The sequence below is a fragment of the Bubalus kerabau genome, chromosome 19, assembly GCF_029407905.1.
Source record: "Bubalus kerabau isolate K-KA32 ecotype Philippines breed swamp buffalo chromosome 19, PCC_UOA_SB_1v2, whole genome shotgun sequence".
NCBI classification, from domain to species: domain Eukaryota; kingdom Metazoa; phylum Chordata; class Mammalia; order Artiodactyla; family Bovidae; genus Bubalus; species Bubalus kerabau.
The window spans coordinates 61755882-61780876 of NC_073642.1; the positions used below are offsets into that span (position 1 = coordinate 61755882).

Sequence of the window (24995 nt, forward strand, 5' to 3'; positions counted from 1 at the left end):
ATAATGCCCTTTACAAAGATTTTTGTTAGGCCTGGACCCATTGCGTATCCTTCACAGGCATAATGCAGTAGTCACTGCACCTAGAATACTCTATTTTCTTGTTTCCCTTCCCTAGACTGTAGCCCCTCAGAGAGAGGGACTTGTGCCTTAGTCATCTTTACATGTGCCGAGCACGGTGGCCGTGACACAGCGGGCACTGAAGGTTTGAAGGGAGGACCAGCAGATGACTCACATGAAGGACTGCCAAAAGCACAGGCTCATCGTAAAGCCTAGTGTGAATACCAATCAAGGTGACAAGCGATGACGCAACCCTGGCCCCTTCCTGCGAGAAGCCACTGGTCTAGGAACTTCCTGGGCCAACTCCTGAGCTTCTGAGGCCCTAGAAAGTATAAGCCAGGACTGAGTACTGTCACTCTCCATAAACTGCAATCCCAACCCAAAAGGGCTCTTTTTGGAAGCATCACTGGGTAAAGAACACCAGACACTCAGGGCAGAAGCATGTCATCTCAGATACAGACAGTGATGCCCACATCTGTTCGGTACTCATGTGGCTCATCATCTCTTGGGCACATTATTCACAGGACAAAGAAACAAGAGTCTAAATTCAGGTCTTAGTCTAAACTCCTATATGAAGCAACAGTGAAAGTATAAAATGAAGAATTTTCTCGGGAAATTTTCCTTTACCTTATTCCCTACAGCTATAGGTTAAAGAGAAATTATTACTTTGAATAAAACCTGGAGTTTGTAGTATGAAACCTGCAAACCTAAGTTTCATATGATTTTACTGTTTTCATATGATTTTACATTTTGGTCTAAACACAGTCTTGACACCATTAATACATTAGGTGATGTTTTAAATCAAGAAAGGAAACATTTAAGATATTTAGAGATATCACCGTGGTTTTATGGCTATGAGCCTGAAACATAATGAAGGCTTGGTAAATATCTGATTTAATAAACTAGGTAGAGAATTTTTTGTATTCTATTCTAAAGGACTTTAGACGTAGGAGAAAAAAAAATCTTCCTGTATCTAAGACTGTCTTTCTAAGAAGAGTGAGAGCACTAAAGGAATGCATGCTCAGTCACTCAGGCATGTCCGACTCTACAACCTCATGGACTGCAGCCCACCAGGCTCCTCTGTTCATGGGATTTTCCAGGCAAGAACACTGGAGAGGGTTGCCATTTTCTCCTCTAAGACTAAAGGAATAAACCATTATTTTAAATGTATGCAGTAAAGGCAGAGTTGGTTATAATTCCTGCTCAGAAAGATATTTTTAAATTTTATATATAGTAAAGGGCATTACTGAGACATTTAGCAAAATGTTAATGGGGTCGGAGAGTTAGATGTTAATGCATAATATTAATTTTCTCATTCTGATGGCTGAACTATGGTTAGGTAGAAGAATGTCCCTGTTTGTGAGAAATACACATTCAACTGCTCAAGGCTGAAGGGACAGAAACTCAGCAACTTACTCTTAAATTATTGAGGGGATAAAAAGCTTTTTATACTGTACCTGCAACATTCCTATAAGTTTGAGAATGTCTGAAAATTTTTAAAATAAAAAAATGTAAATACAAAGCCAAATGAAGGGCAAAGAATTCATACTGAGTAACTGAGATACATGATTTCTATGATCCAGAGGGTGGGAACACTGCAGTATTTATACAACTCTAGGGGCCTGGGAGACAGAGAAGTGAGCAGAGTAAGAGAGAACAGAAGCTCTCTTAAGCAACCCTACCTAACCAGCTCCCCAGATGAACAGGTGATCTCCAGTTTGCCAATTTACTACCCCAGCTGCCAGACTGACCAGCCCTCTAGATGCTACCTGTCTACTGCTGGTGGACAACTCCCCAGCTCACCTAAGAACTTCTGCCTCCAGAGCTGTACTGTATGCTTCGTCTAGTCACCAATGACTATACTCCTTGTATAGTCACCTTGGGTCCATTGCATTTGGCCCCAGATCTGCTCATACCAGCTATATGCAATTGTAAGCAGTTTAATTCAGTACTGTGCTAACTGATGACTTTTAAGTATATAGAATGAAGGGAAAACATCTTAAAAACCTGAAAGGATTCTGCACTCAGACTGGCTTCAAACTATTTTTTCACTCTACTTTAAAGAAATTGAAACTGATAGCTGTAGCCAAAGCCTTGGGTATATATCAAGAAAAAAAAATTCTAACCAGTGGCTCATAATCAAAAAAGGCCTGGGCCTGTATTTTAAGAAGAGGTGGTAAATGAACAAATATTTGTAAATGCAATGTTTCAGGTGTGTATTACAATTTTGATGTCCCAATTTAACCTGCTCAATCAATGCAGGAGACAGAAGCGGATGAAGGCCTCTGACCTCTGGGCTGGACCTTGCACTAACTGTTTCATTTTGCTCAGTCTTAGCCCTGCACATTAGTTAGTTTGGTAGACATTCCTCAGCCAAAAAATAAGGAGAGTGATCTAGAGATTAGTGATTTCCAAACTTTAGATCATGTATAAATCCAAATCCTATTTGGCACTAAGTAAATCTACAGCGGACTCCCTTGATAGCACAATGGTAGAGAATCCACTTGCCAATGCAGGAGACGCAAGAGATGAAGGTTTGATCCCTGGACTGGGAAGATTCACTGGAGGAGAAACAGCAACCCACTCCGGTATTCTTGCCTGGGATCCCATGGACAGAAGAGCCTGGCGGGCTACAGTCCATGGGGGTCACAAAGAGTTGAACACAACTGAGTGACTGAGTACACATACACGCAAATCTATAGCAGAAACAACAGTGTGCAGTTTCAAGATTAACAAAAATTTGGAAAACTTGTTTACATGTGGGAAGCTACAATAACAGACATTAAGGACATCTTTTTTTCTAGAAACCCACATCGCCACCTTTCCAGCTATGCCAGTGTGGATGGGAATGACAATATTAGAGGACTACGGGGTGTTTACTCTTTGTCAGGCACTGTTCTCAGAACTTGCCAAACGTTATACCATTTAATGCTCCAAACCAGCCTCTGAGGCCTGTACAAGACTCACTGCCATTTTATAGGTGAGGAAACGGAGCTCATGGGGACTAGATACACTGTCCAAGATCTTCATCTATGATCTTTCTACTCTAGAAGGCCATTTATTTCAACATATTTGCTTGGTATATATGTTTAAGGGTATTTAAATATGGTAAATTTAAGTTTTTATACACAAGTTGTAAGTTAAGAGTTTCTAATTCTAACAAGATGTGTGTGTGTGTGTGTGTGTGTGTGTTTTAAACTCTCAGGAGGGACACTCCTTGTACAAAGACTCTAGGACTCTGATTCTACACCAGTGTCTCTTGGCCCTCTATCCAAGTATCTTCCAACTCTTTTCACATCACTGTCAGTTCAGTTCAGTCGCTCAGTCGTGTCCGACTCTTTGCGACCCCATGGACTGCAGCACCCCAGCCTTCCCAGTCCATCACCAACTCCTGGAACTTGCTCAAACTCATGTCCATTGAGTCGGTGATGCCATCCAACCATCTAGTCCTCTGTCGTCCCCTTCTCCTCCTGCCTTCAATCTTTCCCAGCATCAGAGTCTTTTCCAATGAGTCAGTTCTTCGCATCAGGTGGCCAAAGTATTGGAGTTTCAGCTTCAGCATCAGTCCTTCCAATGAACATTCAGGACTGATTTCCTTTAGGATGGACTGGCTGGATCTCCTTGCAATCCAAAGGACTGGTTAAACTTAGAAGCTCTAATTTGTAACTTGTGTATAAAAACTTAAATTTACCATATTTAAATACCCTTAAACATATATACCAAGCAAGTATTTTGAAATAAATGGCCTTCTAGAGTAGAAAGATCATAAACCCTGAAGAACTTGGATAATTTACCTAGTCCCCATGAGCTCCGTTTCCTCAGCTATAAAATGGCAGTGATACTTGTACAGGCCTCAGTGCATTGTCGTATCACTGTACACAGAGGCATTTTCTCAGTACTCTGCGGTAAGGGGACAGAGGGCAACCAGGCGACCTAGGGTGGAGGGAATAAATACTTCACACACAAGAAACCCTGTTACCGGATGCACTGGTTAGGAAACTCTGCTGTGACAGTAGCCCACCACAACAGTACTGGTTCTATAATCAACACCATACAAAGTACACTGAAAGAGTCGACAATATTAAAACAGGAAAAGAAAAGAGGGAAGAGGGAAATAGCGAAGTAGGGTGGGAGAGAGGCAGTGAGGCAGGAAAGTTCAATCCCAAAGATTTAAATTAACATGTTTAAACTTACCTATTATAAAGCTTCTCATAAAAGCTTTTATTAGGTAGTGTTATATGAATATTGGGTAATGTAAGTTCCAGCACATAGTGAGAATTGCTGATTGCTTTATTCTGAAACTCTGTCATTTCTACAGGGTCTCCTGGCATCACCATCTAGAACATAACAATTTAGTGCAAAAAAAAAAAAAGCATCAAATAACCATTTTATATTTAAAAGAGTAATAGTATCTGCTTATCCTACCCATATGACATGGTATGTGAGCAAATAAATAAGCATGTAACTTTTAACCAAGGAGGGAAAAAAACATATATTATTCAATTTTGGAGCTAAAAATCTAGCAAAAACTGTATACAAAGTATTTTTTTAAAAGATAAAGCATTAAAACCATGGCTATCTGACAGAGGGCAAATCTGTTGTTGCTTGCTCACACTTTTACTTTACCTGTTCATTTTCAAACATTACTCTACGGGAAGAGAAGGGAGACGGGGCTGGCCTTCTCAGATCACAGACATCCTTCAGGGAATGAGCGCCTCCCTCCTCTTCCTCCTGATAGTGGCCATCACTTTCCTCTTCCTCCTCAGCTGCTATTCTCTCCAAAATGGAATGCATGGCTGGTGGGTTCACTTTCAGTACAATTCTGACAGCAAAGAGGATTTTAGAAAGCAAGATCTAAGTGTAAACTGCAAAACTAACTTGTATACAACTAACACAAAGGCCACTGATTAAATCATTAATGACAGGCATAAAGTTTGATTATGTCGAATGTAACCCACTCCTGTAATCTTAAAAGTGGAATTGATGAAATAAGCAAATAAAAGAAAGGCATTAACATTTTACATTTGAATAACCGGAAACACTCATCTTTTGAGAATAAAAGGGATATTGAAAATTTCATTAACAAAGTTACAGTTACCAAAGGGGTAAGGAGGTGGGGGAGAGATAAATGAAGAATTTATGATTAGCAGATACACACTAATATATATAACATCAAGCTCCTACTTATAGCAAGGACAACTATATTCAATGTAATAAATTGTAATGGAAAAGAATATGAAAAAGAATATGTGTGTGTGTGTGTGTGTGTAACTGAATCACTTTGCTGTACACCAGAAATCAACAGAATATTATAAATCAACTATAAATCAATAAAAATTTTTAAAATTTCATTAACAACTAGCACATTTACCTTAGAATTCTATGTATTATCATTAAACCAAATCCTGCATGCCAGCTGTTTGGCTATCATGGAATACTCTCGCATACCTAAGAAACCTCATCTTATATACACTGCTCAAATGGAAAAGGAGAGATTGGTAGGGGAGTATTTTATAACTGCAATAACAAGAGTAACCTTCCCCTTTAGAAATTTCAGTAATAAAAGGCTAGTGTTATTGGGGGTGTTTTTATTACAGCTACAAACCCCAAACATCAGGAGCTAACAGTTTTTGAAGACAGGCGCGTCTGTCCAGAGTAAGGCCAGTCCTTTCCCAACCCGCTGCGGCACATCACTAGCACCAGGCTCTGTGGTCTCCTTCTCACCACACCGGCCTGCGCCACGAGGCACGGCTCTCAAACAAAACAGCTCTGCTGCATCTACAACAGGTCCCTTGTTTTTCCTAAGAAGGCAGTGCCAGTTGCTACTAGTTATAAATTAAAACAACTGGTTCCTAATTTATAGATATGCTAATGTGAACTGTGCTTTCAAATTACCTAACTGAAGTAGATTCATTCATGATGAAAACCCCTGGTCGTTACCAGCCATGCACTGACGTGCCTGTCCTAGGAGTCTGACAGGTCTCATACACAGGGCATGGGGGTGTGGAAGTAGGCAGGTAGAAAAATGGCACAGGAACAAGCACAACTGTTTGCTTTGTTTGTTTGTCTTTGGCTGCACCATGTGGCTTGGGGATCCATGGGGATCTTTAGTTCCCCAACCAGGAACTGAATCTGCATCCCCTGCAGTGGAAGTGCAGAGTCCTAACCACTGGACTGCCAGGTGAGTCCCACGATCACCATAATTTTTTACTCATAGACTCAGTTTTCTTTATTCACATACTAAGTTTTCAGTATAATAAAGGATCATTCCTGCTGCTGCATTCCTGCTAAGTCAATTCAGTCATGTCTGAGTCTCTTCAACCCCATGGACTGTAGCCCGCCAGGCTCCTCTGTCCATGGGATTCTCCAGGCAAGAATACTGGAGTGGGTTGCTATGTCCTTCTCCAGGGTATCTTCCCGACCCAGGGATCGAACCTGCATCTCCAGCAGCTCCTGCACTGCAGGTGGATTCTTCACCGCTCAACCACTGGGGAAGCCCACTATCAGGCTAATTTAATTTTAAAAAATCATTTCTCCTGCCTAAGAAATCCTGAAGCAGGGAGGGAGGAGGGAGGAGGGTTCAGGATGCGGAACACATGTATACCTGTGGCGGATTCATTTTGATATTTGGCAAAACTAATACAATTATGTAAAGTTTAAAAATAAAATAAAATTAAAAAAAAAGGAAAAAAAAAAAAAAAAAAGAAATCCTGAGGCAGTAGTTCTCTAAATCCAACTGTACTCTGGAATCACCAGGTATACTTTTTTCCCACTCAAGTATAGTTGATTTACAATGTTGTGTTAATTTCTCCTGTTCATCAAAGCGATTCAGTTGTACATGTACATGCATTCTTTTTGTATATTCTTTCCATGATGGTTTACATAGGATACTGAATACAGTTCCCTGTGCTATACAGTAGGACCTTGTTTATCCATTCTGTATATAATAGAATCTGCTAATCCCAAACTCCCACTCCATTCCTCCCATATGCCCCTCCCCCTTGACAACCAGAAGACTGTTCTCTGTGAGTCTATTCCTGTATCCTAGATACGTTCATCTGTGTCATATTTTAGATGCCACTTATAAGTGATACTATATGATATGTCTTTCTCTTTCTGACTTACTTCCCCTCAGTATCTCAATCTCTAGTTCCATCCATGTTGCTGCAAAGGGCATCATTTCATTCTTTTTTACTGAGTAGTCGAAGGTATACAGGTGGAACGTCTTTTTTAATCCATTCATCTGTCTATGCACATTGAGGCTATTTCCATGTCTTGGCTATTTTTAATAGTACTGCTATGAACATATCACCTGGTATAATTTTTAAACTATACTGATACACAGCTCTATCTCATAATCTCAAGGTGGGGCCCAAGAATCAGTGTTTTGAAAAAGCTCCCCAGATATGAAAACACTTTCCTGAAATAACCGCTGACTACAAAATTCATCTGACAATTAACCAAATAGTGCTGTATAATTTCTCTTCTACTAAAGCCCTTTATAAAAATGAACTATTTTTAGAATGGTTAATGATTCTTTTGTCCATCTAATTAGGCTAGGTAACCTGAGGCAGAGAACATACTATGTATGTCCATCTCTGTCAGTTATCTCACAGTCACCTCTGATAAAGGAGTACTCACTACATATTTTTAATTTTTCCATTTTCCTCTGGGTTCTCTCATCAAGGCTGGATACTTTTAGCTTAAATTTATGGCCAAAATGTCAGTCAAAAAAGCTACAGTAATTTATTTTTAAAAGAGAAGTCTCATTAAATGCGTGTGTCATACACACTGGCTTACTCACCGCGGCCAGTCAAAGTCATCTGATGACGTTGTATCTCCATCTCCTCCACTAGCCACATGGAAAAACTTAATAGATGGTTCTCCTTTGTCTTCCTGGAATGACCCTAATAAAACAAGACTGATTAATGGAAATGCATTTCTTCTCCCACATTAAGAGAAAAGATACTTGCTTCCTTAGATGAGCACAGATCCTCTAAATCAGGGACATGGTGCAGCATTAAGTTCAACAACATGTATTCATTTGTTTCTGTTGCACATGTACACATGAGGAGACAGGATGAGCAGATAAATTAAAGATGCTGTATTCTGTACAAACTCAAATTCTTATGCACTGATGGTTAACCAATGGTGTAAGGTGCATAATCATATTAAATATAGTAATTGCCACTTACTGAGTGCCACTTACGATCATTCTACATAAAAGTTTATGCCGTTAATCTAGGAATGCAGAGATAATAACTACATTTCTAAATGTTTATTTTGACAAGCGCTGTTTAAGAATTACCTCTTCACAATAACCTCATATATGCTTTTTCATTCCATTTTACAAAGAATGACTTTCTACCAGAACAATGAGTTCCTTATCACTAAAAGATAAGGGAAGATTCTAGATACCCCTTAAACGTCTTTTCATGAGATGATAATTGGTAACAGTCACTTTTAAATATCTCTAGCTGCTAAGCCGCTTGTCATATCCGACTCTGTGCAACCCCATAGACAGCAGCCCACCAGGCTCTCCCGCCCCGGGGATTCTCCAGGCAAGAACACTGGAGTGGGTTGCCATTTCCTTCTCCAATGCGTGAAAGTGAAGTCGCTCAGTCGTGTCCGACTCTTAGCGACCCCATGGACTGCAGCCCACCAGGCTCCTCTGTCCATGGATTTTCCAGGCAAGAGTATTGGAGTGGGGTGCCATTAAAGATATGTAAAACTCAGACAGAACAAGGGAAGGAAAACTGCAGCCTACAGAGAAGGAGGCGAGCAGAACAGAGGGGGGTGAGGTGGCAGGAGGATGTCCTGGCGGAGGCTGAGAGGGTGGGGGTGGCGGACATGGGGAGGGGGGTGGGCAGAGGACAGACTGTTTAGGAACCACAGAATATGTCAGGATTTCCCAGAGACTTGGGTCACTCCAAGTCCATATATTGTCTTCATTAGCTGACAAAAGCAAAGTAATACAGGAAAACTTAGAACAGATACACAAAGAAAACTCACTGGAGATTAGTATGATGGTTCAAAGTTCAAGCTCTAGAATGAGACTTGGGTTTGACTCTTGACTCTGCCATCTACTACACTGACCTTGGGAGGTACCTCTTAAGAAATCTGCAAATTCTTCACATATGATAAAAATAATTGGAAATAATAAGCCTCCTGTAACTATGATGATTAAAGCAAACAAGATCAGGTGTGTGCAGTGTTCAGCACACAGCAAATAGAGTGACAGTGAAAAAAATCTGACTACTATTAACCCTACAATAAGAAAGCGGTAGGTGGTACTGAAAGGCAGGCTACGGGAGCAACTAAGTCCGTGCACCGTAACTGCTGAGCCTACGTGCCGCAGCTACTGAAGCTCACGCACCTAGAGGCTGCGCTCCACAACAAGAGGAGCAATCACAGTGAGAAGCCATGCGCCACAACCAGAGAGCAGTCCCCGGCCGTCGCAACCAGAGAAAAGCCCAGGCAGCAATGAAGACCCAGCACAGCCAAAAATAAATAAATCTTTTTTAAAAGCTGCTGTTGCTGCTGCTGCTAAGTCGCTTCAGTCGTGTCTGACTCTGTGTGACCCCATAGACGGCGGCCCACCAGGCTCTCCCGTCCCTGGGATTCTCCAGGCAAGAACACTGGAGTGGGTTGTCATTTCCTTCTCCAATACATGAAAGGGAAAAGTTAAAGTGAAGTCGCTCAGTCGTGTCCGACTCTTAGCGACCCCATGGACTACAGCCCACCAGGCTCCTCCATCCATGGGATTTTTCTAGGCAAAAGTACTGGAGTGGGGTGCCATTGAAGCACTATTATTCACAAAGTGAATAATCTCATGCACTGTAGTTTCTTTTAAAAAACTGACCTATATCATATTTGTATACAATAATGGAAAACAGTCATTACTCTTATTTTCTAACATATGTCCTTTAATTTTATTATATTTGGGGACTGTCATATACTTCTTACTTTAAGTTTCAATAGCAATTGTTTCTATTCTGACTCTTTTAAAGACATAGTCAATCTTACCAACTAGTTCTCTAAATGTAAGTTCCAATTTAACTTGTTCAGGGGTTGATCCTCCTAGGAATTCAGTTTTAAACTCTAGATCTGTGAATGCTAAATGAAGAATCTCCTTCTGAAGTGACTTCTTAAACCATGGTCCCCTCTCTTGATCTGATCGAAGATCAGGTATTGGGAAGCGAACAGAAAGGTTTAATGCTGGCGTGGCAACTTGTACTGATACCCGGCAGTTTGCAGGATTATGTGAATCATCTAGAAATACTTCAGTGAAAGCTTTGTGCTGAAATACAAAAACGTCAAAAATATGCCAAAATGTTAAATCAAGCAGATAAACACAAATGACACTGGCATTTAACATTACGATGTATATAATCACTATTTCCTCATTTAGGTTAATGCATTAAAATACAATTAATAGTACTATATTACTTTAGTGTAATGAAATTTATAATGCAACAGCTACCAACAAAAGTCAGAACTATTGGCAAAAGTTACACCCTCATATAAAGAAATTAATTCAAATAAAAACTGAACCAAAGTGAAGATGCAGGTGCTTTAGATGTATATAATATTTTACTACAGACTAAGGGGCAATGTGTAAATTAGCTTATCAAAAAACTCAGTATGATTAAAAATCACTACAGAACTGAGCATTCAATCTGAAGGATTTCCCCACCAATATGCTATTTCAAAGACTCCAATGTAAAATCAGGTGTATTATGCCAAATGCAAAGGCCCATTCCTGATTCATCCTTGTATTTCCAGAACTAAGTCCAAGCCTGGCACATCAAAGGTTTGAAATAAATATTCCCTAAATGACTCACTCTGAGCTCCCATCCAACCCAAGGATATGACCCCATCAAATGACCCTTAGAAGCCAAAACATGCATGCAACATTGACTTAAAGCCACATTATAATAAAACAGTCAAAGTACATGCCTTTCAGATAAAAGCCTATTCATATTTTTTCTCTGCAATGAATCACAACTTGTAAAGCTTTAGCCCAGAGTACAGTGTAGATGATAACACCCCTCAGTTTCGTGGATCAGTCTCTGACAGCCTAGAGTAGAAAGTTCTGCTTTTATGCTAAGACTTGATCTGATTCTTTCTCTCCCCTATTATGACTTTCATATATTAATCCCCACTCTCAGCAAAAGTTGCTCAAGAGAGTAGCATGGAAACATATACATTACCATATGTGAAACAGATAGCTAGTGGCAAGTTGCTGTATAATACAGGAAGCTCACCCAGTGCTGTATGACAACCCAGAAGTTTGGGAGGGGGTGAGAGGGAGGTTCAAGAAGGAGGGGACACATGCATATTTATGGCTGATTTACGCTGTCGTATGGTAGAAATCAACACAATACCGTAAAGCAATTAATCTTCAATTAAAATTTTTTTTTAATTGCTTAAGAGATTAAATCATCATTCCAACGTATCTATGGCTAACAGCAAATACAGACACTAACCCACAGAACTTAAAATAATTAGCAATTGTTGGCAAGAAAAGTTAAAGAATCTTGATTTAATGTGAATACCCACTGATAATTAAGGGAGAGGCAATACACAGAAAACTATCTTTTCCTTTTAGCCAAAGTTGTCTCTATTTGTGCATAGTCCTAAAATTCCTAACAGACATCTTACAAATCTGACTTACTTGCTTTGCTTAGAAAAGACACCAGGCACCAGATCTAAGTAAAAGTGACACAATGTGATGCTCAATAACACAGTATGATAAATGATGCTCCCATTTTCAAGAGTATATCCTACATGATATGGGCTACCTTTTATAGGAGATTCAAGTGGTTCACTATAGGCGTGAACAAATGAAGTTTTGTGAAGATATTATAGTCACAGTTTATAAAACTCAGATAAACACAGAAAAGGAAATCTAATTCTACTACTCTACTGTAATCGATGCTACCGAATGGTATATACTTCCATTCAGTCTTTTTCTACACGATCTTACTTACACATTTATTATAGAAGTTTATGTGTATTCTACTTTTTTCACCTCATATTTCTTTAGGAGTCGTCTTCCTGTTGCTATACCCTCTTCGTAACCATCACTTAAAGAGGCAGCATAACATCCCATTCAGTACATGATCACAACTCATTCAGCTATTCTACTACCTACACATAAAAGATGCTTCCATTTTTTCATTATTACATATGATGCTATTTTAATAACAAATGCTACTTAATCTATTAAGACTACTTAACTCAGAAATCATCTCAATAAGTCTGTTAGCTGGTTATAATTATGATGAGTATTTGCAACTTTTGAAATACTTACCAAACTAACATGCTTATTATATGAAGTATACATATGCGATGCCATCATCTCCACTGTAGTGAGTTTCTGCGGTTGAAGCAAGGAATTTAACCTGTCCACAATACTGATATCCAGCTCACAACACACTGGATTTAATTTAACCTGTAATTCTGCCTTCTGAGGAACGGAACTAAGTCTTGCTTGACTAGCCTTAAAAAAAAAGAGAGAAGAAAAAGAAAGAATTAATATGATCACTGATAAAAAATTGTATAAAATTAAATCCTTGTGATTATGATACACTAGACATCAAATGAAAATTTACCGGTGGTAATCACACAAAAAGATCTCTTACCTGAGGTCCTTTATTCTCAGAATGCTTATAATGAAGGTGAAGACACACAGGGAGGTGAGAATCAGTTCGTTCTTTGGAATGGAACATCAAAAGCTTAAAAACAAAGAGGACGATAACTTAAATGTACAATATTAAGATGAATTAACAGAGGAGATAATATAATAGTGGGGAGAGTTTTTTGAAGTTGGAAAGGCTGGTTTAAGCTTCAGTTCTGTTGCTTACTAGCAATGTGACTCTTAAACTAGTGAGCTTCTGCGATCTTCAGCATCACATTTGCAAAATGTATGCAAATGTTCAAATAAAACACATTGAAAATAAGTCACCAGGACAAGGTAAAAGCAATAAAAATGTTACTTTGATAGCTTTTAAGTTTCTCTAGGACATGCTTTTAAGGACAGGGGAAAAAATCAGATTAATAATAAATGAGCACAAGATATTCCACTTATCTTGCACAGTGCTTAGCACATAGTAGGCATTCAATAGTATTTGTTGAATAATAGAATCTTCTAAAATTAAGCATTCTTGAAAAATGAGTGAAATTAAATCATTTGTCATAAAACTGTCTGACTCTAGAACAAGTCAACTCTAAAAATGTAACACATTCCAATAGTGGCCTTGAATATCACACTTAAAAATCTGTTTTCACAAAACACAAATACAAACACACACAATAAACTTCTACCAATACAACTTCCTATGCCTTTTTAAGAAAATCACTGCTGTTCACACAATTCTTAAAAAGCAAGACAGATGTAAAGAATAACCCTAAAGGAAAAGTATCAGCATTTACCTCTGTATAGTGAGGAGGAACAGAATGAGAATCAGTTGGAAACAGGCATTCCAAAAGTTCCATTTGCCCAATGGACATATCAGTACTGAAATATCGGGATGCCGATCTTTGTCTTTGTTCATAGGACACTTTGATGCCAGTGCCTATAAATCTGTCATAAAACATGCAGTATTTGAGAGTTTCCGTATAATTCTAGATTAAATGATGTGTCGAAGAATACTGTACAGCTGTTAATGCCTACCTGTGCTGCCAAGTTCAAACAGTTAGTAATAACTAATATTCTTAAGGATATTAACCAGAAAGATTGCTTTAAATTCCCTGTTCCCTGATATAAGATAAAAAATCGTATCTGTTGATAGGAAATTATCCAGGATTTTTTCCCCCAACATTGTCCTTCCCTCTTCTACATTTTAAAATTTACACTGCAGTGAAAAATACCTTTCAAATCTGGAAAACATATGCATATAGTTTGTTAAAAATATCTAGAAGGATCATGCAGTATTTTAAAAACTTTATAGTCAGTAAAACTCAAATGAAGGCCTACCTCTAGCTTTTTTTGCTTTTATTGTATTTCCTACTGGTAGATATTTGCAACTGTCCAAAATGGGAAGGAAGAAAAACACTTTTGCAGTTTTATTATAAATATCATGGTTTTAACCTATTAATTTTAATACTTAAAATAGTTAAAGATAAAACAAAAGCCCAAAGTGTTTTCTAAAAATATTAATATATGTCCCTAAGTCATTATATATGACAGGACAATTTATAGGCTACTTTGAAGTTAAAATAGTAGTTACATGCTAACAGTATTACACATAGTATAAATTTCGTTATCTCCTTATCTATTAGGACTCAACCTATGGAAAGATAGGTGGCTATTTGAATAGCTTTAGTTTTTTTTTAAGCAGAAGTTGAAAATGTAGCATCCAAGCTCAGGATGAGCCTCAGTTATCATTTCCCACCCAATGGTTAGTGGCACAGCAATCACTTTTGAGTCCCTTTTCACTAGTCCATCCACTCTCACCACCACTGCCATCTCTGCTACGCCAGTGACAGTAAGAACTGTTTTTATGATCATAATGGTGTCAGTGGAGAATGATGGCAAAATGTGGTCAAAAAAACCTGAGAAGAGCACCTCAGGGAGCTAAAGATAACTTAGACAACTCCAAACAAATAGATCTTACATCTGTATATTTCATATGCCAAATAACCTGAATGGGAGAGTCTATGGTAAACATCTTACAGTATCGCAAGAAACCCTCATTCATTCCACTCATTTACAAATCAAATGTGACTTAAAAAAACAAATGGAGATAGGTAAATAGATAAATGTAAAAATTCACCTCTGGTTCTTTTTCAAGGATTATTAACAAATGTAAGACTTTACCTAAGGTGATCATGTGAGCAAGCTTCTGCAAATACTGCTCGGAAAGACTTAAAATCTTCTGTTGAAAATTGTGCTGGATCAATCTTTTCTATACAAGTAAAGAAAGCTATCGCCATTGGTGTCAATGGATTAACATTCAATGATGATTCAGGTGGAGATAAAGGATCAATGTGAAGCACAGAGATTGAAAACGTTCCCACAGCTACTCTAAAAATAAGTTCAGGCCTGGATTCATCCACTGAAACAGACCTAGAGGGGAGAGCTGAAATACATGTGTTAAAATTATATTCAGAAAGTTAATACGTAAACAATCCATTATATCAAAGCTATAAACCATTTACTCATGTGTTAGTTTTAAAACTAAACTTGAGATTTTAGTCTTCAAAACATATGATCACACAACAGTTTCAGTGATATTAAAAAAGGAAAATAATAAACTGTATCTTTCTACATTTGATATGCAAGATCCTTGATATGTGAAGTACAAAAAAAACCCTGCTACAATACAAACAAAACTTTTGAATTAATAAAACTATACTGTGGAATAAGTCAGAGATTAACTAGAAGCTGCTCATCAAATTTTCCTTTAATCCTGTGTCTATTTCAATTATATTTTGCCCAAAGGAAACCTGAGGTTCTCTTTTAAGGGATGTGTAAACAGAGAAACAAAAATTAGACCAGTTGATTGAGACTCCTAAATTATAATAATAATATGAAACTTAGGGTGTACTTTTTACTAAATTATTTAATACATGAATACAATAAATAGGCAACTGTTCTAAAACATTTCATAGTGAATTGTTTAACAGTGCTTCATTTTCTTTCTAAACTTTGTTAAAAGGTCTGCACCAAAAAAATATTTATGAAGAAAGAGAAAAGAATCAGTAGAATGGCATATTTTTTTAATAATTATTTTTAGATTCCAGTGGAAACTATCAACAAATGTCTTTTTTTCTTTTTTCTTACATACCAGTCTTTTGTAAAGATGCTGGGTGAACTAGGTTGGAGGGTAATGCTGATCCTCTGACTGGCTGTTCCTTATGATGATCAAGGAAGTCTCCCCACGTTGGCTGAAGCTAAAGTATAATTTTTTTAAGCATATGAATAAGATGTAAAATTTTAGAAATAACTTGTTAAAGAACAGAACAAAAAATTAAATACTTTACCACAGTAGTACTTAATGGAGATCCTGCTGGGGTGTTTGTATATGTACTAGTTAATGATAACTCAAGGTCCATATTTGGGGGTTCCCCAAGGGGTGGAAGAGAAGAGAGACTATGCGACATGTCCATATCAGCCATGGAAAAGAAAACTTCTTCTTCTAGAGAGAATTAAACTTTGTCAGTTTTATTATAATTCCACCAATGCACATCTTTAAATAAGATCTTCACATATATTAATGTATATTGTTCCCTCAGATTATCTGAGATATAGTGATGTTCTAAATTTTATGTTACTTCCAATGGGGTCACTTCTTTGCATTCAAGATATTAATGTCATAGTAAAAACTCAGCTGAACATAGATTAACAAAACGTTAAGCTAGCCCACTGGTGAACTTTTTAAAAAAATATATGATAAGCTGCTTCACATGGTATAATGTAATGTCATTAAGTGTCATATGATTTTCAGATAGTATCTTGTAATCTCTGGTGTCATGGATACAGCTATTTCTTGAAAAAAAAAAAAAAAAAAAAAAAAAAAGAGTTGAAAATTTTATTTACAATTCTATTTATGTTTTACTTCTTTCTGCAAATTGTTTTACCTTCAGGCAAATGAAGTTTGTTATGGCCAAAATTTCTTGAATAGATTTTAATTTTTTATTTAGGTCAACATTCCATATTGAAATTGATTCTTATTATTTAAATTGATTTGTATTAGTGCTTACACATTAAGACACACCTATAAATGCAAAGTAAACTGGGTAAACATTATGTTGTTGTTTATTTACATATGATTGACAGAAAGATTAATGGACAAAGGTTTTTATTTAAAGGAATCTACTGTGAGTCATTACGTAAGCACATAATATGACAAAATGAACAATTATTCCCATTTTATCTTTTGCGTAAACCCACATTTTTAATTGACTTTCCTTAGAATAAATCATGTTTTACAAAACAAGACTACACAATCAAAAAAGGATCCTGCACCACTTGTGTGCCAGTCACTGTCAAGCTGTGGTTCAATCAACTTATATATTTAAACGTTCTTAAAGTGTAGACCGTTGGTTTTTTCATTACTCAACTCCATTTTATGGCAGCCAAAGTCAAATGTACTTTGCTCTATGATGATGACGTATCAATCTAGAGTCAAGTTTTTGAGTTGCTTACCCCGGCTAGAAGGTGTACGAGCCGTTTCTGTCTCATAAAAGCTTTGCTCTGAGGACACGCCAGCAGAGAGGGAATCTTTCCTCAAATAATACCGGTTCAATTCCATTTGAATTCGATATTCATCTTCTTGCTGCATGGGTCGGTTTTTTCTATCTTTATGAGCTAATCCAATTTTGCTTGAATTTTCTACATGTATACAAAAGAAAAGCAAAAGAGTAATTAAATTTGGAGTTACTTAACTAAGCATTCTCTCCCAACCCACTTATCCAATGCCAATGGCAACTTAGTACCAGTCAGTGCAGAACCACCAGTATTTAATGTTAATCGGAGATCTAGGCAATAGCTCTAAGCAGCTAGCTAGGAATCACAAGATCTTATCTATTATTAAATATATATGTCATTAAAATTTTTTTAAGTGTGTGCTATTTACTGAGTTTAACAATTATACTTTCTCAGTTGTATGAAGTACTACCTCCAACCAAGGAAGTCAGTCAGTCTGAATGCTAATCTGTTGCATCATAATGCAATTTGTAAGAATCAAATTTAACTACTGAGGATTCTAATTCACAATACATCTTTAAGTTCATACATTCCTATACAATAATATAATTTCCCATTTCTATGCTATATATTTTAACTAAATTTTTTTAAAGAACTAGAAGTAACAACAGTTATACTTGCCTGGCCCAGCAATAGCTGCTAACATGTCCAAAAGCAAGTGCACCTGCCTGGGTGACAGGAACAGATGTATAGAGTCTATCTGCCCATCAATATCCAGCTTCAAAAAAAGAAAGAAAGGGAACTACTCAGAATGAACACTCTTTATAAACTCATCACCATAAATCCCAGTATATTTCAGAACACCGAGAGGAATACTAATTAGCCTTGGATTCCTTCACCTCAGATTCTCTCTACTAATTCACACAATCTAAATGAAAAGACATATAAGGTCATCAACTTTTATTTTAAGAGGGAAAATCCTCCTGAGAAATTCCATGTCAGAAAGACCAATGTCACTCTTTGTGTCTCTGAATTTTCTGAGTATTTAAGGTGCTTGAGGAGGCCTTAAGACATAGTCTCCAAGAAAATTAAGATAGCAACAATCTAGTATTCATTCCCACTATGGTTTCAAAAGACTCAAATCACAATCTTTAAAGCTTGATTCAAACCAAGGACAAATAAATGTAGCCTTCCTAAGTTTGCCCATGGATCAATCACACTCCTATCTAGAACAGCAAGGACCTTCTCTATCAACAGTGTGCCCCTCCAAATGCCCACGAAACCTCTCCACTGCATGAAGCCACAGCAGAGAGGATGCTCATGTGGAATTCCCTTCTCTTTTCCACCTCTTTGTCCGTTTTTCCTTCTAAAAATAAAAGCCCAATCCCACTCTCACTCTTGACTTCCATAGCATACACTCTGACAAAAACAATCACTCTATTCCCTAAGTCACATTCTGAAAAGCTAAATATTCCTGCCTTACTTTTCATTCGTCTCTTTTTAGTCCTAATGTTAATACTGACTCCTATGATCTTTATGCCATTTTACAATTTAAAAATAATTCAATTAAGAAAACACTTATATTCAGGATATGGCATCTTTTACAGGAGAAAAACAAATTTCCGATTCTAAGAACATAAAATAAATTACATAGTGACTTTGAGAAATTTCCATGGTATAACTCATAAAGCAACAAATTCTCCAATAATAATCATTATTATCACCTTTTTTTGAGTATTGGGACACTGTGTTAGATGTTTTTATTTTATTTCCTCTAATTCTTAGTAGTTTTCCTGCTTTACAAATGAGAAAACGGGTTCACAAAGATTAATTGATTCACACAAGGCCATATAACAGATTCAGGGCCAGGATTTTAACCTAGGCTGACCCACAAAGTACTGGTTTTACGGGGCTCCTTCCTAACTGCTGACTTCCCAGCCCTTAAATCAGCAAGGAGTTATGGCTGGGGACAGTGGGGAAATCTCTTTGTGATTATATGCTGAGCTTAAAAATTGATTTTTAATTTTTTAGCATTGAAAACATAGTCTCTAATATGCTTTTAGAATACATGATTAAGAGTTTCACTTCTAATTGTCATAGAAATATGTCATTATTAGTCATTCTAAGTTTGGCATACAAAGAAAAAAGTACATATAACTTTCCTCTGGAAATATAAAAGATAAAACATTTTAACAACTAAAATTTGTTGTTGTTGTTCACTCACTCAGTCGTGTCCAACTCTTTGTGACCCAATGGACTAAAGCATGTCAGGCTTCAAATTTCAAACTCAGTGTAACACAGCAATTGAAACAGAATGTCTCTAAATTCAATTGAGGCAGGCCCCTATTTTCATATATAATGTATTCCTGAAGACATCTGATAAAACTAAATATGTGAAACACCAAACTTACACACAATTTGAGTGGTGAATAGTCTCAGAGAACTGAAAAAGTAACATGAAATCTCTCGTAACACTTTGATCCCATAGTTGAAAGACGTAAGTGCAAAGAAAGAGACTAAAGATCTGAAACTTGAGGCCCCTAATTAATGCCATCTTTGTTTACATTGTATTAAGTTCAGGAGGTCTGTTTCTGGATGCTGCTATTCAGAACTTTAATTTCTCTGTTTAGCACTCATTAAGAACAAAATGTACTCAAATATTCCAGTTGCTACAAAAAAAATTACCATATAGGCAAGAAGAGTTATCTCCAAATATTAAACCCTGGCTAACAGCAATACAATAGTTCCAGAGGTTCATCTGTCACCTGATACACAGATGTTCAAAAGTAACACCTAAAAGGCATTTATATAAATCAGTTCATAATGTGCAATGAGTTTGGATATGCACACAAATCAAAAATACAAATGTTGAGGACTAGCAATAATTAACCAAAACAACCCAAGAAGGTATCGCCATGGTTCTTCCTTCTTAAAGGATTAGAAAATGCATTCTACAGAGACATGGATGTACTCAGTTTCCCAAGGATCTTGGCACAGAGTAAGGATTCCTGTAGTGTTTACACATACCCGTGGCTCTCTGCTCCATTAACCATTCCATCCTGTTATGCTGTGAAGAGGCTTAAGACCCGTGAAAGGGTTTCATACCACCTGAGGTAGAACAACCATGAAATTAAAAGACACTTGCTCCTTGGAAGAAAAGTTATGACCAACCTAGGTAGCATATTAAAAAGCAGAGACATTTTTTTCCCAACAAAGGTCCGTCTAGTCAAAGCTATGGTTTTTCCAGTAGTCATGTATGGATGTGAGAGTTGGACTATAAAGAAAGAATTGATGTTTTTGAACTGTGGTGTTGAAGACTCTTGAGAGTCCCTTGGACAGCAAGGAGATCCAGCCAGTTCATCCTAAAGGAAATCAGTCCTGAATATTCTTTGGAAGGACTGATGCTGAAGCTGAAACTCTTAATACTTTGGCCACCTGATACAAAGAACTGACTCATTTGAAAAGACCCTGATGCTGGGAAAGATTGAAGATGGGAGGAGAAGGGGACAACAGAAGGATGAGACGGTTGGATGGCATCACCAATCCAATGGACATGAGTTTGAGTAAACTCCGGGAGTTGGTGATATACAGGGAAGCCTGGCACGCTGCAGTCCATGGGGTCGCAAAGAGTCAGACACGACTGAGCCACTGAACTGAACTCTACTGAAGTAGAACAGAACAGTAATCAAAGAGGAGGAGGGATAATCAGTAAGAATAACATCAGGGAATTTCCCTGGTGGTCCAGTGGTTAAGATTTGGGCTTTTACTGCCGTGGACCCAGGCTCAATCCCTGCTGTGGACCGGGGTGCAATTCTTGGTCAGGGAACTAAAATCCCACAAGCCACGTAATGTGGCCAAAAAAAAAAAAGAAAACCAATCATAGTAATAGGAACATCAACATTTCAATCTGCACCTTCCTCCCCCTCCAACTCTAATCAGGTGCTCCATTCCAGAGAAAGATTTCCAGGGATCCTTCAATCTTCTGAAAACCTTTTTATGCGTGTTCACATGTATAGAGTGGTTCCCTCTTACACATTCCCACAGCCATGTCTATGCCTCTTATACTATCTTTTATTAAGACAAAGATTGCATTCCTTTCATTTCTGTCCCAACAACCAGCACAGGCTCTGGCATACAGTAGTCAGTCAAATGTCTAGAGCTAGTTATATCTGTGAAAATACAAATGAATAAATCCTGATATTTTCCTAAAGTGCATTTTACACACATTATATGGTAAAATTAGGTTTCAGTTCAGTTCAGTTCAGTCGCTCAGTTGTGTCCGACTCTTTGCGACCCCATGAATCGCAGCACGCCAGGCCTCCCTGTCCATCACCAACTCCCGGAGTTCACTCAGATTCACGTCCATCGAGTCAGTGATGCCATCCAGCCATCTCATCCTCTGTTGTCCCCTTCTCCTCCTACCCCCAATCCCTCCCAGTATCAGAGTCTTTTCCAATGAGTCAACTCTTCGCATGAGGTGGCCAAAGATAGGGATCAAGACCATCCCCATGGAAAAGAAATGCAAAAAACCAAAATGGCTGTCTGAGGAGGCCTTACAAATAGCTGTGAAAAGAAGAGAAGCAAAAAGCAAAGGAGAAAAGGAAAGATATAAGCATATGAATGCAGAGTTCCAAAGAATAGCAAGAAGAGATAAGAAAGCCTTCCTCAGCGATCAATGCAAAGAAATAGAGGAAAACAACAGAATGGGAAAGACTAGAGATCTCTTCAAGAAAAGAAGAGATACCAAGGGAACATTTCATGCAAAGATGGGCTCAATAAAGGACAGAAATGGTATGGACCTAACAGAAGCAGAAGATATTAAGAAGAGGTGGCGGGAATACACAGAAGAACTGTACAAAAAAGATCTTCATGACCCAGATAATCACGATGGTGTGATCACTCACCTAGAGCCAGAAATCCTGGAATGTGAAGTCAAGTGGGCCTTAGAAAGCATCACTACGAACAAAGCTAGTGGAGGTGATGGAATTCCAGTTGAGCTATTTCAAATCCTGAATGATGCTGCTGTGAAAGTGCTGCACTCAATAGGCCAGCAAATTTGGAAAACTCAGCAGTGGCCACAGGACTGGAAAAGGTCAGTTTTCATTCCAATCCCAAAGAAAGGCAATGCCAAAGAATGCTTAAACTACCGCACAATTGCACTCATCTCACACACTAGTAAAGTAATGCTCAAAATTCTCCAAGCCCAGCTTCAGCAGTACGTGAACTGTGAACTTCCAGATGTTCAAGCTGGTTTTAGAAAAGGCCGAGGAACCAGAGATCAAATTGCCAACATACACTGGATCATCGAAAAAGCAAGAGAGTTCCAGAAAAACATCTATTTCTGCTTTATTGACTAGGCCAAAGCCTTTGACTGTGTGGATCACAATAAACTGGAAAATTAGGTTTAAGAACCTGAAAACAATAACCTGAAAGACACATAATTAACTAAAAAAATGCAAGTTTCCTGACTCTCCAGACTGTTCAGTATTGCTCCCTAAGAAAGAGGTACAGTTGTCTTTACAGCGACTTCTACAAGCTATGCAACATCATGGAAAAAACTCATCTCTTTTCATAAATATTATACAATTATAAAAATGGACATTCTTTTCAAAATACACATAGGTGGATAGGTTTATATACACATAATTAAACATCTCCCTCAGCTAACATGGGGGCTTCCCCAGTGGCTCAGATGGTAAAGAATCTGCCTGCAATGCAGGAGACTCAAGTTTGATCCCTGGGTCAGGAAGATACCCTGGTGAAGGAAATGGTAACCCACTCCAGTACTCTTCCCTGGAGAATTCCATGGACAGAGGAGCCTGGCAACTATAGTTCATGGGGTTGCAAAGAGTTGAATATGGCTGAGCAACTAACTTTCACTTTCAGCTAACATGCTTTCTTAATTTCTCCTTCTTTTAACTTTTTAATTTCATGATGAAAGAGATTCTTTAACAAACTCCTAGTTATCTGAACTAATGAACATTTTTGAAAGTGGGGGAAAGTTGAGCACAGGAGACAGTTTCAAACCCTGAGCTGCAGCAGATGGGCAAAGGTAGGCCTCAGGTGAACTCCAAGATGTGCAGACAGAGGCACCAACTGCGGGTAAAAATGCTGACTCCAAGGCAGTGGGTAACCTGGTCACAGGACAGTCTATGTGAACCAGTCAGAGGGCCACAGCATAAAGAATGCCTCCAGGTTTACTTTATCTACAGAAAATAAAACAAATACTGACCTTAGCTCCAGGAAGTACTTCATTCTGTTTCAACGTGAGACTCAACTCCAGCCTACCATTGAGCCCTCCTATCTGCACTGGGTCAGAAGGTGCTACTTCTGGCAAATTCCTTGTTAGTTGTGGGTGAGGTTCATACACAATTTTTGGATTCCAGCTAGGTGACAGCTTTGGCTCTGTTTCCTACAGTAACGCAAGAAGAAAAAATGTAATTCCTTCAAAAACTTTAGTGTAAGTAAACTGAGATGTAAAACACGACTGTTAATTTAAGAAGAATACAGTATTTACATGAAAACTGTATTGTGACAATGGATAAACCAGTATTGTAGAACTAGTATAAAACAGCACAGTAGCTTAATAAAGGCAAATTATGGAAAAGTACTTTATGAAAAAAAGCACAGCATCTGTTCAAATTACATAATAAGAAAATTTAATATACATCCAATAATTAAGAAAATACGATTTGTGAAATAAAGTAAAAGACAAATTATGAAGTGATTGATTTATAAAAGGGCTCTCCAATCTAAGAAGAGATGAACACAGTTCTTTTTCCTTAATTATAAAATTCTTACAAGATAATGACTTGTAACATAACATTTTCAACAATACATGCATCATGGAAGGTAAATGTGAACATTGCTTAGTTGCCTGTTTTTATTATAAAAAAGATATTAGATGTTAATATGCCATTTCTCCCTAGGACATAAAATCCAATGTTTCTCTATTAAATTAATACACAGCAAATGTATTTCTGGAAGAAATGGCATTAATTACAAATGTATTTTTTTTACAAATGTATTTTTTTTACAAATGTATTTTTAAATCTGAAATATATGTCCCCATTACTGAATATTTGTGTTAGCTCTCAGATCACAAGGAAACCCATCAGCACACATCACACATCCTAGGAAATTTTAATAGTCCTCAAGTAAACCTTCTGAAAATCTGTGATTTCATTTTCTGGCTTCTCTGATTTGTTTTCCTTACCACTGGCGCAGCTGAACACACTGGGGAGGATTTTGCAGATGCAGAAAACTCATCCCAGAAGAGAGACACTCCAGAGAGCTGAAGTAACTTGTGAGCAAAAGCTGTGGGTTGATGTACGTTAATTCCTGAGGACTCGTCAGCAGTTTCATCACAGTACATGGTTCTGAAAGTTAAAAACAAAAAGAGCATTTGCATAAAACTCTTAGGAAGACCTATTTGCAATTATAAGAAATACACACAGCTGCTGAAATTAAAGAAATTTTTTCAAGTGTTAGCTCTTCTTAGAATATACCTATCACATATGTGTCAGCATTATCATGCTTTACTCTCGTAAATATTTTCATGAAGAAACATTAAATTAACCCCAAGAAGGTACTATTTTGAGATTCCTAAATTTGGGGGAAAAAATGAATAACTTCCTAAAGTTAGCTCCAAGGAAAATAATTCCTGTGCTCCCTCACAAACATCTCTTGAAACACTGAGACAGCACTTGACTCTAAACACGAGTGTGATGTGTCATTGCTTGAATTTCTGTAACTATTCTATGAGTCCTTACCACTCATCTTC

At 37.7% G+C, this 24995-nt stretch overlaps 1 protein-coding gene across 4 annotated transcripts in view; it reads right to left on the minus strand.

Moving 5' to 3' along the window:
* Positions 1-24995, minus strand: part of ATG2B (autophagy related 2B) — a 76731-nt gene that overhangs the window by 36308 nt on the left and 15428 nt on the right. For 2 of the 4 annotated variants that reach the window (XM_055556533.1, XM_055556531.1), the window contains exons 5-18: positions 24429-24591; positions 23445-23624; positions 17894-17990; positions 17213-17398; positions 16048-16202; positions 15852-15957; positions 14882-15143; positions 13495-13645; positions 12705-12797; positions 12374-12562; positions 10084-10357; positions 7862-7964; positions 4684-4879; positions 4252-4394 (exon numbers count right to left, since the gene is read on the minus strand). In XM_055556533.1, coding sequence (XP_055412508.1) covers positions 4252-4394; positions 4684-4879; positions 7862-7964; positions 10084-10357; positions 12374-12562; positions 12705-12797; positions 13495-13645; positions 14882-15143; positions 15852-15957; positions 16048-16202; positions 17213-17398; positions 17894-17990; positions 23445-23624; positions 24429-24591 — 2298 coding nt within the window. Of the gene's footprint in view, positions 1-4251; positions 4395-4683; positions 4880-7861; positions 7965-10083; positions 10358-12373; positions 12563-12704; positions 12798-13494; positions 13646-14881; positions 15144-15851; positions 15958-16047; positions 16203-17212; positions 17399-17893; positions 17991-23444; positions 23625-24428; positions 24592-24995 lie in introns of those variants that run through there. The other 2 variants (XM_055556532.1, XM_055556534.1) reach the window with 2 other exon arrangements.